This window comes from Denticeps clupeoides, unplaced genomic scaffold, assembly GCF_900700375.1.
Source record: "Denticeps clupeoides unplaced genomic scaffold, fDenClu1.1, whole genome shotgun sequence".
NCBI lineage: Eukaryota > Metazoa > Chordata > Actinopteri > Clupeiformes > Denticipitidae > Denticeps > Denticeps clupeoides.
In genome coordinates, this window is record NW_021629721.1 from 18853 (window position 1) to 35424 (window position 16572).

A 16572-nucleotide genomic window follows, 5' to 3' on the forward strand; every position below is an offset into this window, starting at 1 on the left:
AGCTCCGCTCCTGGGGCCGCACGGGCACTGTTTCTCTCCCGAGGACGCACCCAGGACAGACAGGCAGGCAGGATGCTCGTGGACCTGGCGTGGCTGGCCGCCGTGGCTCTCTCCCTCCCGGCGCTGGCCGACTGTGATCCCCTGTAAGTGCTCGTCTGCGGCGTCCACACTCACTAAAGCATGTAGAGCAGCTGGACAGAGTAAAGCGTGCCGGTGTCCATCCTGCAGGAGCGCTGTGGTGTGAGGCAAGACGTGCGGGGACGGTGTTGCACAACGGCTAGACATCAGAGGTCAACAGTATATATACTTTGTGGACCAATCAGTATATGTACTTTGTGTATTTCAGTATATATACTTTGTGTATATATATCAGTAAATTTCAGTATATATACTTTGTGGACCAATGAGCGTGTTAGGAGGTATTTTATTTTATTTATAGGTATTAACATTTTATATATAGGTATAGGTAGGTATTTTCTATATGTATAAAATACCTCCTTACACGCTCATTACAAACGGAATATCGTGCATGTTGGTCCACTGTTGGTAGAACTCAGCATCGTGATGTTTCTGCCTGATGTAATCGAATCCGTAAGAAATACACATCCTGATCATTGCACAAGGCAAAACGTAAAACCAGGGCCGTCAACTGATGAAAAACGTAATCAATCAAAGGAATTCTTGCTGAGGGCGTCAACAGAAACAAAATTCCATTCCCGGCCAATCAGATTTTTCCGTGCAATTTATCAGTCAGTAATTTATATTTCCTTTTTTTATTTAAGGCATTTGGCAGGCGCCGATGAAGTGATCAATTCTATATCATTTCATTTCATTTACAGCATTTATCAGACGCCCTTATCCAGAGCGACTTACAATCAGTAGTTACAGGGACAGTCTCCCTGGAGCAACTCAGGGTTAAGTGTCTTGCTCAGGGACACAATGGTAGTAAGTGGGGTTTGAACCCGGGTCTTCTGGTTCATAGGCGAGTGTGTTACCCACTAGGCTACTACCACCCTATAGGTGGTAGTAGCCTGGCTCACTAGGACCCCCAACTATGAATACAGTCTTTTTATTCACTCGGTTGTAGTTTCTATACATAATTCAGACAATAAGAACGTTATAAGTTCATATAAATATTCTCTAAAGAGGAAGGTCTTGAGCTGCCGTTTTAAAGTGCTCAGGGACTGAGCTGTTCTGACCACCACCGAGGGGCCAAGACAGAGAAGAGTCTAGATGAGCGTCTTCCTCGTACCTTCAGAGATGGAGGGACCAGGCGATGTTGTATACGATGTTGTGTAGGTATATTATAGGTATAGGTGCATTACTGGTTAAGCAGCTACGTTGTCGTGAACACTCGTAGACACGCCCACCCTCAAGCGTTGACTTGATATGTGTGAAGACACAGTAAACACAGTAAACCCTGCTTGTCTTTTTATTGACGTGTTAAATGTAAAAAATTGGATGAAGCAATTAAAGTCCCAGTTTGAACACAATGAACTCTTTGAACGTGTCCCCGTCAGCTTCGTCATGTCGGCCCCGAACCTCCTGCGGGTGGGCACCCCAGAGAAAGTGTTTGTGGAAGCTCAGGACTACACTGGCGGCGAGATGAATATCAAAATCTCTGTGAAGGACTACCCGAGAAAGAGCCGCGAGCTGGTCTCCGAATCCGTCACCCTCAAAAGCGAGAACAGCTTCATGTCCCTGGCCTCCATCACGGTGAGTGGGTCACACCCTGCCAGGGTTCCGGCTCCGCGGCGTCCTGTCTGAACGCCTCGTGGTCCCCTTCTGATGCAGATTCCGGAGGGCAGAGATTACTTCAACGAAAATCCCACCGAGAACCAGTACGTGTACCTGCTAGCCCAGTTCCCCGGGCATCTGCTGGAGAAAGTGGTCCTCGTCTCCTTCCAATCCGGATTCATCTTCGTGCAGACAGACAAGACCATATACACCCCGTCCAGCACAGGTCAGGCCATCCCGCGTCCGGTGCGCCATTTTTAAACGACCGGGTGCCACGCCCGGTACTAAAACAGCTTCTTCCGTCATCTCCAGTCATGTACAGGGTGTTTTCACTGAGTCCTGTGCTAGAACCTGTCCAGAGTGGCATTTCTGTGGAGATTATGGTAAGTTTGACAATACGTACACTACCAATCAAAAGTTTGGACGCACCTACCGAAGATACCTGTGCGGGAAACATATTTATTCTCTTGTCGTGTCAGGAGACAGTGAAGTATGCTTGATGAATCTCTTTTTCTGTCGCTGCCTTGTTCACTATCTCATCATTAACATGAGTGAATGATGAGAAAGTGTTCAGCATAAACTGAAGACACGGGCATGATATCACAGCAAAAGCTCCCTGATGTGGAGAGAAGCTGATGTGAGGCTTCTTACGTAACCTCACACGGGTAATTTCGTAGTTCCCGTGTCTTTAGTTTTGTTCTATAATGTAAAAATGCAGGACTGGTAAGTAGGTAGCGGCGTCCAAACCGTTGACTGGTAATGTTTAGACTGTATAAAGGTTGATGAGGCTGAATACACACTGCTGATTGTACCAAACTCCACCTCAAGACCCCTGATAACATCATTATCAGCAAAGAGGTGATTTATCCGAATGGCGGGATGAAGTCTGGGGAGCACAAGCTTCCGGAAATCGTCAGGTGGGCTGTTTTTGGACATTTTAAACAGTAGAGAAATAGACAGATTAAACAGTAAACTTTGAAATTAATTCTCATGAAAATAAGCATGATACAAGCATGCATTTTTACTTGGATTAGTGCCATGATGCGTGACATTTGACCCCTTTTCTGTAAAGCTTTGGGACGTGGAAATTGGTGACGAGGTTTCAGAGTACGCCACAGAAGAACTTCACTACTGAGTTTGAGGTCAAAGAGTACGGTGAGTGACCAATATTTATTTTCTCCAACAAAAGCTTTATTATTCTTAGAATTAATTTTTGTATAATTTAATAGTTTAATTTATTTAGTTTGTAAATTTCTTTACCAACATTAGATATCCATAGTTCGTTTGATATTCGTTATTTATTCGTTTTTAGTGCTACCGAGCTTTGAGGTCTCCTTATCCACTGAAAAGGCCTTCTTCTACGTTGACGATAAAGAACTGACCATCGACATCAACGCCAGGTAAAATACGTAACGTAAACCTGTCAAAATGTTCCATTACCACATAATCAACTTTGCTGAAAAAATTAAATACTGGATAAACTTTAAAAAAATTTAAGTAATCTGCTGTCACACAAACCAAATATTTTAGCAATGACGTAATGTAAATAAACAGTTTACAGCAGGTTTGAATGGTATATTCACTTCATGGTATATTACTTCAATGCTACGGATTACTTAACTTTTTTTTACGTTTAGCCACTTTTTACAGAGTATGCTTGGACTGAAAAAAGGCAACCGTAGCTGTTGTTAGTTTAATGTGTTATTTGGCATTAATGTAGTTAAAAAATATTGCTTTTCTGTTTTAAATAATCTGTCTAATTTCTGAGTAAATTGTGTCATATCCATTACTATAATGCAACTGACAGCAGGTTTGTTTGGCTTATCCACATTACGGCAATGCTGAAATATTAGGCATGACGGATTACCTAATTTTATTACGTTTAGCCGCTGTTCACATTTTACAGTGTTCCTTTTTGTCTTCCCAAGATATTTGTACGGAAAGGACGTGTCAGGCGTCGCATTTGTAACATTTGGTGTGCAGACCACAGACAATACAAAGAAGCTTTTGCCAGCAGCACTACAGAGAGTTGTGGTACAACTAACACACGGACACACACACACCAACAAAAAATTCTTCTTCTCCTGCGTGCTGATGTAGCTAATGGTAGCGTCTCACAGGTCAAGGACGGGAAGGCCAAAGGGGTCCTGAAGAAGGAGCACATCCAAGAGACCTTCAAAAATGTGTACGATCTGGTCCACTCCAGCTTCTATGTGTCTGTCAGCGTGTTGACTGAGACTGGCAGTGAAATGGTGGAGGCCAAGAAAGGCGGCATTATGATTGTCACTTCGCCGTACACGGTTCATTTCAAGAGAACGCCGAAGTACTTCAAACCAGGAATGCCGTTTGATGTCACGGTAAAGTGTTCATCCCACTTTCATCATTTCACATAGTATCTTCTTTGCAAATCTTCTTCTAAAACATGCATTTTAAAATTCTACTCAGGTTGTCTGTGGGGTCTAGGTAATGATATTTTAGCCAAAATCAAGATTGCGAAACACTGCAGCACAGCACACGGTGACACAACAAAATGTGTCCTCTGCTTTTTAACCATCACCCTTGGTGAGCAGTGGGCAGCCATGACAGGCACCCGGGGAGCAGTGTGTGGGGACGGTGCTTTGCTCAGTGGCACCTCAGAGGCACCTTGGCGAATCAGGATTCGAACCAGTAACCTTCTGATTACGGGCCGCTTCCTTAACCGCTAGGCACCACTGCCCCTGATAGACCAACTCAGACATTGGTTTTGTAATCTTAGAATCAGTGTATATTTGATGTTAATTAAGGCTGTTTTGCAATGCAATGGTTTACAGTTCAAAGTGCCACTGGAACCATGAAATGGATCAAACATTTCCAAAGTCCAAATTTCTTATGGCAGTCTGCTAATAATCGTTTAACTTTTTGAAAGGTTTTCGTGTCAAACCCCGATGGCACACCGGCCAATAAGATCAGCGTGGAAGTCAGCAGCGATGGAAAGACTGTAATGGGCACCACTAAAGAGAATGGCTTAGCCAAGGTTACCATCAACAGCAAAGACGGGGCATCCAATCTCCCAATCAGTGTAAGTTTTGCTAGTTTTTGTCGTGGAAACGAGGTAAAACTTTTACGTTCATACAATATTTTATTTTTTTGTATAACAAGAACAGACACGTGTGCATTGTTTAAAATGCAGGTGAAAACCAAGGACCCATTGCTCACTGATGAGAGACAGGCCCGGCAGCAGATGACCGCGGAAGCCTACCAGGCCACCGGCTCAAAAAGCTACCTGCACATTGGTGTAGATGCGGCTGAACTGGCCATTGATGACCAGCTGAAATTCAACCTGAATATGGGCAACAAAGCAGGCACCCAGAACCACGATTTGACCTACTTGGTAGGACACCCAGGGTCTGGCGGGTGACATGATGACCTTTCACCTCGCAATAGGTCTAAATAACCTATGGGGGGACAAACTTGAAATAAAAAAAAAGAAAGTTTTGCATAATTGACCAATTTGGCAACAGCGACAAAAATGAAATACAAAATTGTGTCTAGTTTTAAATCATTTAGTGTTAGTTTTTTTTTTTCCTGTTAATTTTGCTAGACATTTTGCTAAACTCTTTTTGTCTGACCCAGATCCTGAACAAAGGGCAGCTGGTTCGTGGCGAGAGGTTCAAGAGGCAGGGCCAGTCTCTGGTGACGCTGTCGTTACCCGTGACCAAAGACATGGTCCCCTCCTTCCGCATCATTGCCTATTACCACACTGGCTCCACTGAAGTGGTGTCTGACTCTGTCTGGGTCGACGTGAAGGACACGTGTTTGGGAACGGTAAGGCGTGGTTCCACCGTTCCACCATTCCCCATACAAATGTATTTTTCGATCAGTATAACCTTGAGTGTCTGCTCTTCTTCCCATCCAGCTCAAAGTTGAGGTTGTCAATCCCAAGCCTGTGTATGAACCTCGAAAACCATTCAGTCTATCAATTACTGGTGATCCTGGAGCAAGGGTGGGACTGGTAGCAGTGGACAAAGGCGTCTACGTCCTCAACAACAAGCACAGGCTCACCCAATCCAAGGTACTCTTCTACTGATGCCAGGCAGTGAAGGTCATCTTTCCCCAACAAATTGTCCTGTTCTGATGCCATTTCGGTGTCCTGTGTTCCACAGATCTGGGATGTCATTGAGAAACACGACACTGGCTGCACAGCTGGGAGTGGCAAAAATAGCATGGGGGTTTTCTTTGATGCTGGGCTGGTTTTCCAATCCCAGTCAGCAGGGGGCACTGACTTTAGAACTTGTGAGTCCACATGAACATTTGTGTATATATAACTAGTAATTGTCCATTTCAAGATACGCTTAGCAGTGGTTTGAAAATAGTGCCCCAGGGATGTTGTGCTGGCTTGACCAAGAATGTGTTGATGTGTCTTTATTTCTTAAATTAGTGTTAAAGTCATGATTTGGTATTATATGCAGTGATATATGTATATTTTCTTCCTGCAGCGGCCACTTGTCCATCACCTGCCAAAAGAAGAAGACGATCCATCACAATCATGGACTTCCGAAACACCCTCGGTGAGCATTCCGACAATTCCATTCCATTATCAGCATTCATCATTTTGACTTTAATATAAAATGTTCCCTACACATTCTGACAGCTGAAAAGTACCAGGGCCTGGAAAAAGAATGTTGTACCGATGGCATGACAGATAACATCATGGGTCTCACTTGTGAGCGTCGCTCTGAGTACATCACTGAGGAGGACAAGTGTGTTAAAGCCTTCCTGCACTGCTGTAAGGAAATGGCGAACAAGAAGGTTGAAGCCAAGGAGCTGATCCTTATGCACGCACGCAGTAAGGCCTCTCAAACTGGAAACGTTACACACGCTGCTCTGGCATCTGCTCAGCTTTGTGTTCCGTGCAGGTGATGATGATGACGATGCCTACATCAGTTCTGATGAGATTGTGTCCCGCTCCCAGTTCCCTGAGAGCTGGCTCTGGGAGGAAGAGCTTCTTCAGTGTCCTGCTGGCAAATCCTGGTGAGTGTGGTCATTGATACTCTGGTATTAATTGGGATTCAAACCTCCATCTCTAAGGTCATCAGGTTTAGAGGTCGGCTGGGTTCCCACACAAACCGGTATTACCTTTGAGTTCTGTACAGGCCTAAAAGTAAAGGTCAAACCCAACCTAGACTTGGAACTGACCTGGTCCAAATGTTTGAGCCTGACCCTAACCCAAAACCCACTGGGACCCCAAATCCAATTAACCACTTCATGAATTTTGTGAATCGAGTTGAAAGCAAATCAGAGCAACTCATCAACAACCCATACTAATGATGGGAATGAGCCTTCAACATTTCCGTGGTACTGTAAGTAACAAGGCGGTTTTCACTGGCCGTCCCAAAATTTGTATATTTTCCAAAATTATGCCATTTGGAGTCGAACCGGCAACCTTCTAATTACGGGGCCGCTTACTTGTCCGCTAGGCAACCACTGCCCAAATCTCTAATCATTACGGTCCCACTGAGGTCCCCTTTGATCAGGGTACGTCCCCACACTGTGGTGACAATCACTTAGCGGGGCTGTTTAGACCCATTTCTGACCATAAATCATAAACTGTGCTGGTCTCAGTTTGGGGGGGACTACTGCTTCCTTGGATTCATATACTTTATTCAGTGTTTAATATATATGTTTTCATTCTGATTCTTAGTACAAGCACCTCCTTTATAAAGAAAAGCTTCCTGAAAGACTCCATCACCAGCTGGCAGATCACCGCCATCAGTCTCTCCAAAACCCATGGTGCGCATCTCTGCTGTGTTATGCCCACTGCGCACCAGTGCACCAGCACAAGTGCATCTCTGATCTCTATGTGACATTCACTTTCTCTGCAGGTCTCTGTGTGGCAGATCCACTTGAAATGGTTGTCGTGAAAAACTTCTTTGTCGACCTCAAGCTCCCGTACTCTGTCGTCCGCAACGAGCAGGTGGAAATCAAGGCCGTCCTTTACAACTACGAAAACCAAGAAATAACGGTGCGCGTTGAGCTGATGGAGACCGAAGACATCTGCAGCGCTGCCACCAAGAGGAGCAAACACCGGGTCACCGTGAATATGGACCCCATGACATCCCGCGCGGTGCCCTTCATCATCATCCCCATGGAGTTAGGAAAGCACTCGATTGAGGTGAAGGCGGCCGTCTTCGACTCGCACCTCACAGACGGGGTCAAGAAGGATTTGAATGTTGTGGTGAGTTTTGGAGTTGCATGCAGGTATTAGGCCAGCTTATTATATCATATTTCATTCTGGATGCGAAAAATCTCAAGGTCATGGGTCATCCATTCTTCAATAAAGTAATTCCATGGACCTGAATTGATTCAAGTGATTCAACCAGCACCTCAACAAATCAACAGTTTGGAAATCTTTACCTCAACCGTCATGAAGGAATCATTGCTAACATTCACTTCCCAGAAGGGAAGGGTTTTTCCCATCTAGCATTGCATGTAGAGTCTGTCACGAAGGACTCATACGCACAACGTCACAAAACAGGGGTTTAATGATCATGACAGAGGCTGAGGGAATGTTGATGTTGTTGGTAATGACGGTTGTGATTTGAGTCGAATTACGCTCACGATTTCTTTCTGCCAGGCGGAGGGCATATTGACCAAAATCGAGGTGAAGAACGTGGCTCTAAAACCAAGTGAACACAGTGAGTGTTGACAACTGCCGTCAGACCATCAGGAGAATTAGAATTTCTCACATCCGTCTCTCATTCTGTGTTTCTCCACTTGGCGAACAGATGGTCAGCAGGTTGAAGAGGTCATAAGTACAATTCCCAAAAGACAGGTGCCCGGCACACCTGCCACCACACAAATCAGTATTACAGGTAACTGTGAAGAAATGACCCCACTCCTCTCATGACATCAGCAGCACTGATGAGGAAACTTTGGAATGGAGATGATGCCTCAACAGCCTTCTTCACTTTTCAGCTGAGCAGATCAGCCAGACCATTGAAAAGGCCATCAGTGGGGATTCCATGGCTTCTCTCATCGTCCAGCCCAGGGGGTGTGGTGAGCAGAACATGATCTACATGACGCTGCCCACCATCGCCACCCACTACTTGGACAACACCAACCAGTGGGATCAAGTGGGTCTAGAAAAGCGAGAAACTGCGAAAAAATTCATCAAAATGGGTCAGTGTCAATTTTAACACCACAAAGCTTTTCCTTGCTGCTTTTCGATGTGGCTAAAAGCATTTTTTTATGTGTGTTGCATGCAGGTTATGAACAACAGCAGGCGTTCCGTAAGCCAGATGGGTCTTTTTCTGTCTGGGCAGATAAACCAAGTAGCTCGTGGTAAATAATGGAAATAATCTGCATTTTGTCAAATGTTGAGGTTGTGAAAGTGTCTGGTCATTTTACAGGTGAAACACTGAACTCCAAACTTCCTGTCACACCAAACAATTCAGACCAATCTTACCAGATTTCCCAAATTCACATAACCAAATGCATTATACATGTGGCACTTTTTCATTTTTCGAATATCTTCATCCCTCCTCTCTCTGTGACCTCATTCCTGCCATCCTTGAACCCCTGCAGGCTGACCGCGTATGTTGCAAAAGTATTTGCCATGGCCAGTGACATCATAAGCATCCAGGACGATGTCATCTGCAGCACCCTCAAGTGGCTGGTCCTGAATGCGCAGCAGCCTGATGGCACCTTCAAAGAGACGTTCACGGTCTATCATGGGGAGATGGTGGTATGCATATAAATCACCAGCTATTTATTGAGATGTGGCATCAAACAATGCATTAGAGTAAACTATATCCGCCTTCCAGGGTGACGTGAAAGGCAAAGATTCTGATGCGTCCATGACAGCCTTTGTGCTGATCGCCATGCAAGAGGGACAGAAGATCTGTGCCGAGACTGTTGCTGTAAGTGTGATATTTTCGTGTGTTTGTGTCTGCGTGTATATATAGTATGTATATCACAGAGAGAGAGAGAGAGAGAGACCATATACTTCATAGGTAAGGCCTTATATAGGTAGAAATAAGATTCCCTTTGATGTCCAGAGCCTTCCCGGGAGCATGACAAAGGCAACACAGTACCTGGAAGGCAGACTCAAGAGCCTGACCAATCCCTATGCAGTGGCCATGGTCTCCTATGCCCTTGCCAATGCTGGAAAACTCAACAAGGAAATACTCTTCCAATATTCAAAAGCTGGGGGTAGGTCTCTGTCAAATTCTCATTCTGTTCACCATCATGCTTACAAGAGCCGCAAATCTTGGCCCAGGCTCAGGTCGGGCTTGTAGTAGCTTGTAGTCCAATCCACTGTTGACTTGTGATGGTTGGTTGTGTTGGGTGATGCCATGTAGAAGGAACCCACTGGCCGGTTGCTGGTAATCACCTCTTCACTCTGGAGGCCACGGCCTACGCCCTGCTGGCCCTTGTGAGGGCGAAGGAGTTTGACAAGGCCGGGGCCGTCGTGCACTGGCTGAACAGACAGCAGAAGCATTCAGGAGGCTATGGCAGCACGCAGGTACCATGCTGTGTTCAGCCATGGGCAAAACCATCCGCACCACAAACGCTACCACTCTGGCATAACTGGGTTTCCTCTTTTCCGCCTACAGACCACCATCATGGTGTTCCAGGCGGTAGCAGAGTATAGGACGTACGTCAAACAGGTACAGGACACCAATCTGGAGGTGGACGTCATGGTGTCCGGCCGTACTAAATCGGTCAAATGGACTTTCAACAGGGCCAATGCTTTCCTCACTCGTTCAGACAAGGTGACCGTTTTTATTTTTCATAGCGTTTGTGTAGGTGTGTTATATCACTTCCTCGTGTGTGTGGGTTCACCTGATGTAGTGCAAAAATGTGAGATAATTCACAGAAAAGTGCAAACTGGCTTATATTATGCAGACTTATTATGTGCCAATGCACCCATGATGTGAGTGTAATATATTGCTGTTATTTTAATAGATCTCATTGAATCAGAACCTGACCATCACAGCCAGCGGAACAGGGGAAGGAGCCCTTTCAGTATGTAAAGCCGTCTAGAGAGACACAGAAATCTCACGCATTAAAGTACAGCACCACTTACCACCAGAAACCCTTCTGACTCTCAGGTTATGACCCTGTATTATGCCGTACCCAGCGACAAGGATATGGAATGCAAAAATTTTGATCTTAAAGTCACCCTGGAAAAACAGAATAAAGGTATTTTTTTATCTCGGCCTTTAACAACATCACGCAAATTGTAATTGTAGATTAATTGTAATTGTATGGATTAAAGTATTGCATTGGATGACTCTTTACATGTGTTAATGCATTATGTATGTGTTTGATAATGCATAATCTGTCTGCTAATGTGATTTTTCTCCCTCGCCAGTCACTATGCAGGGTGCCCTGGCCACATATCTCCTCACTATTGACACCAGGTAATTTAGCAAAAGCCCAGATGATGTTAAATGGCTTGACTTAAAGCTGCAAAGCCACATGAGGTGCTGACTGTCTCTGCAGGTTCCTGTCCACAACACAGGACGCCACCATGTCCATCCTCGACATCGGCCTGCTGACTGGATTCACTGTGGATAACAAAGACTTGACTGATGTGCGAGACTAAACTATATGGATTGGCAATGTTGGAATTGAATGGAGCATTAAAGGCCATTTCATTCTTCTCTTTCCCCTTCCCAGTTGACCTCTGGAAAGGACAGATACATCCAGAAATTTGAAATGGACAAGTTGCTTTCAGACAGAGGCTCCCTCATCATCTACTTGAATACGGTACATAATAATTTACATTCTGGTTCAGAGGCGAGGGTCTAACCCACAAGGCTTCTACCGCCCCATTTGATGATGTGATGTTGATTTGAGGATGATTGGGCTTATTATGTTTTCTAAAACGAATCATTGCAGCGAAAATATAAAGATAAAAAATGATAAAAACAATTGCATAAAGTAAATTGGCTGAACAAAAACAAATCAAAATCTCTAGAAGTAAACGAGTGATATGCTGCACGTTGGTCTTCGGTGAAAGGAAGCCTCAAGTCGCCTTTCATCCAGCTGGGGAAAAGGGTTGTAGTAGCCTAGTGGGTTAGCACACTCGCCTATGAACCAGATGACCTGGGTTCAAACCCCACTTACTACCATTCTGACACTCGATTTGAGCTATTCTGTGCCAGGCCTCACGGGTAATTTACATTTTACATTTACAGCATTTTACCAGACGGGTAATGGGTTCTTCAGGTAATGGGGTGATGGGAAGTGCCACATTCCAATGGGCCAACGATTTACAAATGAATGGGAGCCAACTGTCGGTGATTGAGATCTTAGTTTCAAATCAAGGGGCCATTTGACCTCCCTCTGGTAGTGCTGAGGGGTCAGAAAACTTTCTAGTGTTCTAGTTTCTGAGTGTCTCCAGGGGGGGACTGTCCCTGTAACTACTGATTGTAAGTCACCCTGGATAAGGGCGCCTGATAAATGCTGTAAATGTAACTCAGGCCTGCCTAAGTATCTTTAAGTTTACCGTGCAGGAATGTCTATATGGAGATCGACTGTAGATTGCGGTTCTGTGTTTCAGTGTCAATAAAACGAATCGTAATCTCTTTTTAATCTTAGACTATTTTATTAGTCACACATTCATATAAACTTATAGCTCAACCCCAACCGCATATAGACTCTGCAGACAACACCTCACTCATAATTCTGATTCTGTGAGAAGCGAAAATGTTTATACATTCTTACAGCCTCAGACATGACATCCTTCCCCCAGGTCTCCCGCACGAGACCCGACAGGGTCGCCTTCAGGATACACCAGGTCATGGAGGTGGGTCTGCTTCAGCCGGCCGGAGTCACCGTGTACGAGTACCTGGCCATGGGTGAGCGCTCCGAGTGCCGCAGCACACTGACACGAGCGGCCCGCCACCCTCACCGCGCTCACGCTTACTGACGTCTTTCAGAGAACCGCTGTGTCAAGTTCTACCACACGGAGAAGAGGGATGGCAACCTCAACAGGATCTGTACCGACGACTTCTGCAAATGTGCCGAAGGTGCGAACAGATCTTCCACGCTGTTTTTTACGCGTCTGTGCTTTCACAAGATCAGGAAAACCACTTACATGGAACATTGTCGACCTTACGTCCTACAGAGAGCTGCAGCGTGCAGAAGAAGCAGAACCTCAACGAAAACGACAAGGAAAAGATGAAGGTCGAGAGAGAAGACAAGGCTTGTGAAGCCGGCATGGATTACGGTATGGAGCCTTTCTGAATCCGAAGATCTCCGTATGTCATGCGCCATATCGGCTAGTAACGTTTCAATAACCACTTTCCAGTTTACAAAGTCACCGTGGAGAAAGCAGACCTGACGTCACACACGGACGTTTACCACATGAAGGTGAACACTGTGATCAAAGAAGGTACGTCTGTACGCGTCTTGCTCATATTCCAATTTTTTTTGGTGTATATGTGCGTATATATGGAACATGGTTCCCCTTGGTCTTATAGGCACCGACTTTGGTGTTGAGGGACAAACGAGGATGTTTGTTGGCCACCCATACTGCAGGAACGCCCTTGGTCTGCAGGTAGGGAAATCTTTCCTGGTCATGGGCCAGTCGCAGGACGTGATCCGCGTAGGAAACAGGTACGAGATCATGTAGTTTATTTTTAAGAAATATATTATATTTCTTTATATTTTAAGAAAGTTCCTTTTCACACATTTATTTATTTATTTATTTATTTCGGTCTGTTTTGTTTAAAACAGCCTCCAGTACCTGATGGGACATCAAACCTGGATCGAGTACTGGCCCACCCAGGCTGAGGGCCAGACCCCAGCATTCCGGGACCAGTACTCATCCATTGAGGAGCTCGCTCATAACATCAACAACTTCGGATGCAGCACATAAATACGGCTCCTGCTCGACGGCAGCCTTTTACAAGTCCAAGAAAAAGTTCAAACATCATCATCATAAACATGTGTGTGTGTGTTTTTTTATGTACCTGGGAAAGTTGTGGTGGACTTTTCATAAAACAAACAAATACAAAGAACGTCTGTTTTCTTTCATTCGATATTTCTGGTTTGAAAATAAAATAAATAAAATATACCTGTGAATAAAGGTTTGGGATCTTTGACTGGGGTTGCCACACATCCCTTAAAATACAATAACAACAACATTTATTTCTTATATAGCCCATAATCACATACAGTATGTCTCAATGGGCTTTGACAGACCCTACAGTTGACACCCCAACACACTTGACCCTTCTGCAAACAAGGAAAAACTCAAGGAAAAACTCAAGGAAAAGCACGAGGTCAGCAGTTGTGGCAGAGGACGGTAGGCCGGGCAGGGCGACCAAGTGGACCGCCTTGGAGAAGCGATCCACTATGGTCAGGATGGTGGTCATTCCATTGGCTTCTGGGAGACCGGGGATGAAGTCCAAGGCGAGGTGGGTCCAGGGACGACGAAGAATGGGAAGATGACGCAGGGAACCAACAGCCGGAGTGTTGGGAGTCTTGGCTCGGGCACAGACGTCGCAGGCTTCAACATAGGCCTGTACATCCCGTCGTAATGAAGGCCACCAGAACACCCGGCGAATGAAGGAGAGGGTCTGTTGACGTCCTGGATGGCCTGAGAGTACAGAGGAATGGCCCCAGTGCAGCACCTCGGACTGGCAGGTGTTGGGGACGTACAGGCACCCTGGTGGGGTGTTAGCCGGTCCAGGGTCAGACGTCTGGGCAGTCCAGACCTTAGTCTCCAGGGACCACCAGAGAGGACCTAGGATGCGGTGAGGTTGAAGAATGGGCTCAGGGTTGGACGATTGGGAATCTGGAGCGTGCTGTCGGGACAGTGCGTCGACCTTTTGATTTCTGGAACCAGGACGGTAGGATAGCTGGAAGTTAAATTGTTCGAAGAAAAGGGCCCACCTCGCCTGATGGGGATTGAGTTCTTTGGCTGCTTTGATAGTGATGAGGTTTTGGTGATCGGTCCAGACCAGAAAGGGGGTGTCACAGCTTTGCAGCATGTGTCGCCACTCCTCGAGTGCCCACCTGACTGCCAGCAGCCAGCGTAGGAGTGATCTTCCGTGAGAAGAAGCAACACAGGTACAATTCCCGGTCCGGACTGCATTGAGAGAGGACAGCGCCAGCACCCACCTCTGACATGTCCACTTCCACCACAAACGGAAGTGAAGGATCTGGATGTTGAAGGATAGGGACGGTGGTGAAACGAAGGCAAAGGGACTTGAAAGCATGAATGGCCTCTGTGATTAGGTGAAACAGGCGTGTCGAAGGCTTGGTGAGAGCATTAAGGCGTGCTGCGACTGTACTGCCATGGATGAAGCAACGATAGAAATTCGCAAACCCAAGAAACCATTGCAGCTGTTTCACATTCCTGGGTTTTACCATCTCGCCCCAGGGTGTGGCCATGGAGCCCAAGAAGCTGGAAGCAGTGGCATTGTGGCCCCTACCCACAAAGCCACTGCTTCCAGCTTCTTGGGCTCCATGGCCACACCCTGGGGCGAGATGGTAAAACCCAGGAACGTGGTGGAGCGCTGGTGGAAGGCGCATTTTTCCAACTTACAGTACAGTTGGTGGGCAAGCAAACTCTTCAGGACTGCTCTCACATGTTGGATGTGGGATTCCAAGGTGGGCGAGTATATGAGAACGTCATCCAGGTAGGTATACACCCACCATCCCAGCATGTCCTGGAGAGCATCGTTAATGGAGCGAACCTCCTGCGACAGACATTCGATGAGGCTTTCCTGGCACGCTACCCGATCACATAAAGCAACGAATTCGGAGGGATTCACAGTGGGCTCAGTCATTCTGTCACGGTCACCGGCATCAGAACATGAGCATGTGTAGGAGATGAGGATCCTCGGTGCAGTGAAATGCAAGGAGGCAGGTAAGTTCCCTCCGACTTAATCTGCGAACCGGCGTAAGACACAAAACCACACAGATGTTGTAGTTCGCTTGCAGGTTACAGGTAATAGAGGATGGAACAGGACGAGAGGAAGGAGTTCAGGAGAAAGGATTCGATAAGGGCAGGAACGGTCTTACTGAGTGGCGAGTAGAGAGGAGCCGAGTCTCGATGATGCATGTCAATCAATGACTGAGAGGCTGGCAGTGGCCATCTTGCCAATTTATAGGAGTCACGTTACCTTGTTTCCATGTTTCTCCCAGTCATATGTCTCATTCCATCATGTGACACAGGGTTTGTGATTGTCCATTTACCTGTATCCATTATGATGCTACTGGTCCATTTGAAAATCCCTGAAGCTGTAGTTGTTACGGTGGTGGCAGTAGTGACCCTCTGGATCGTTTCATGCTGAGTCATCGTTTAGCAGCTGTCAGGAACCAGGATTTATCTGCTGGTCTCTTCACTGGAGTCTGCCAGTAGTCTGTGCTCTTGATTCCGTGTCTCGTAGAGAACAAACAGATGCAGCAGCAGACGGTGGTATTGTACAACTGATTATGAAATATGTGGTTATTGTGGTATATTGGTGCTACAGTGGCCAGGTACCATAACTAAGCCTAACTAAGGTGAATTTTACACTGTCTAAGACTGTCTGTGATTAACAGGGGGACCGTGTGGTAAAGGGTACTTAATAATTGACACTGTCTTGGATTTTAACAGAAAGCCAGAGAAAACAGATGTGTTTTCAGTTTAGATTTAAACACTGAGACTGAGTCTGAGTCCTGAACACTGACCAGTAAGCCGTTCCGCAACTGCGGTGCTCTATAGGAGAAGGATCTGCTCCCAGCTGTGACTTTCTGTACCTTGAGTACCAGTAGTGACCCCGCACCCATTGATCGAAGGGGGCGTGGCGGATCATAAATAACTAAAAGTTCACTCAGGTACTGAGGGGTAAA

At 46.0% G+C, this 16572-nt stretch overlaps 1 protein-coding gene across 1 annotated transcript; it reads left to right on the plus strand.

Moving 5' to 3' along the window:
• On the plus strand, positions 1 to 13816 carry LOC114772587 (complement C3-like). The gene is made up of 39 exons (XM_028965473.1): positions 1 to 143; positions 1521 to 1716; positions 1795 to 1963; positions 2050 to 2120; positions 2566 to 2654; positions 2810 to 2892; positions 3050 to 3137; positions 3666 to 3771; positions 3858 to 4094; positions 4643 to 4795; positions 4907 to 5107; positions 5350 to 5541; positions 5633 to 5788; positions 5880 to 6009; positions 6213 to 6284; positions 6368 to 6562; positions 6633 to 6747; positions 7418 to 7506; positions 7599 to 7951; positions 8351 to 8411; positions 8502 to 8588; positions 8692 to 8895; positions 8982 to 9057; positions 9301 to 9460; positions 9540 to 9635; positions 9774 to 9927; positions 10077 to 10240; positions 10332 to 10490; positions 10684 to 10743; positions 10830 to 10920; positions 11093 to 11141; positions 11224 to 11314; positions 11401 to 11490; positions 12479 to 12584; positions 12666 to 12755; positions 12854 to 12955; positions 13037 to 13120; positions 13209 to 13344; positions 13465 to 13816. Exons 1-39 carry the CDS (start codon positions 73 to 75, stop codon positions 13604 to 13606), a joined length of 4968 nt encoding a protein of 1655 aa, XP_028821306.1. The 5' UTR covers positions 1 to 72; the 3' UTR covers positions 13607 to 13816.
• Positions 13817 to 16572: the final 2756 nt, after the last annotated feature.

Coding starts and splice junctions, on each gene's coding strand:
- LOC114772587 (XM_028965473.1), top strand. CDS start 73: ATGCTCGTGGACCTGGCGTGGCTGGCCGCCGTGGCTCTCTCCCTCCCG. Junction 6,010..6,212: donor GGGCACTGACTTTAGAACTT/GTGAGTCCACAT, acceptor TTCTTCCTGCAG/CGGCCACTTGTCCATCACCT. Junction 12,956..13,036: donor TGAAGCCGGCATGGATTACG/GTATGGAGCCTT, acceptor ACCACTTTCCAG/TTTACAAAGTCACCGTGGAG.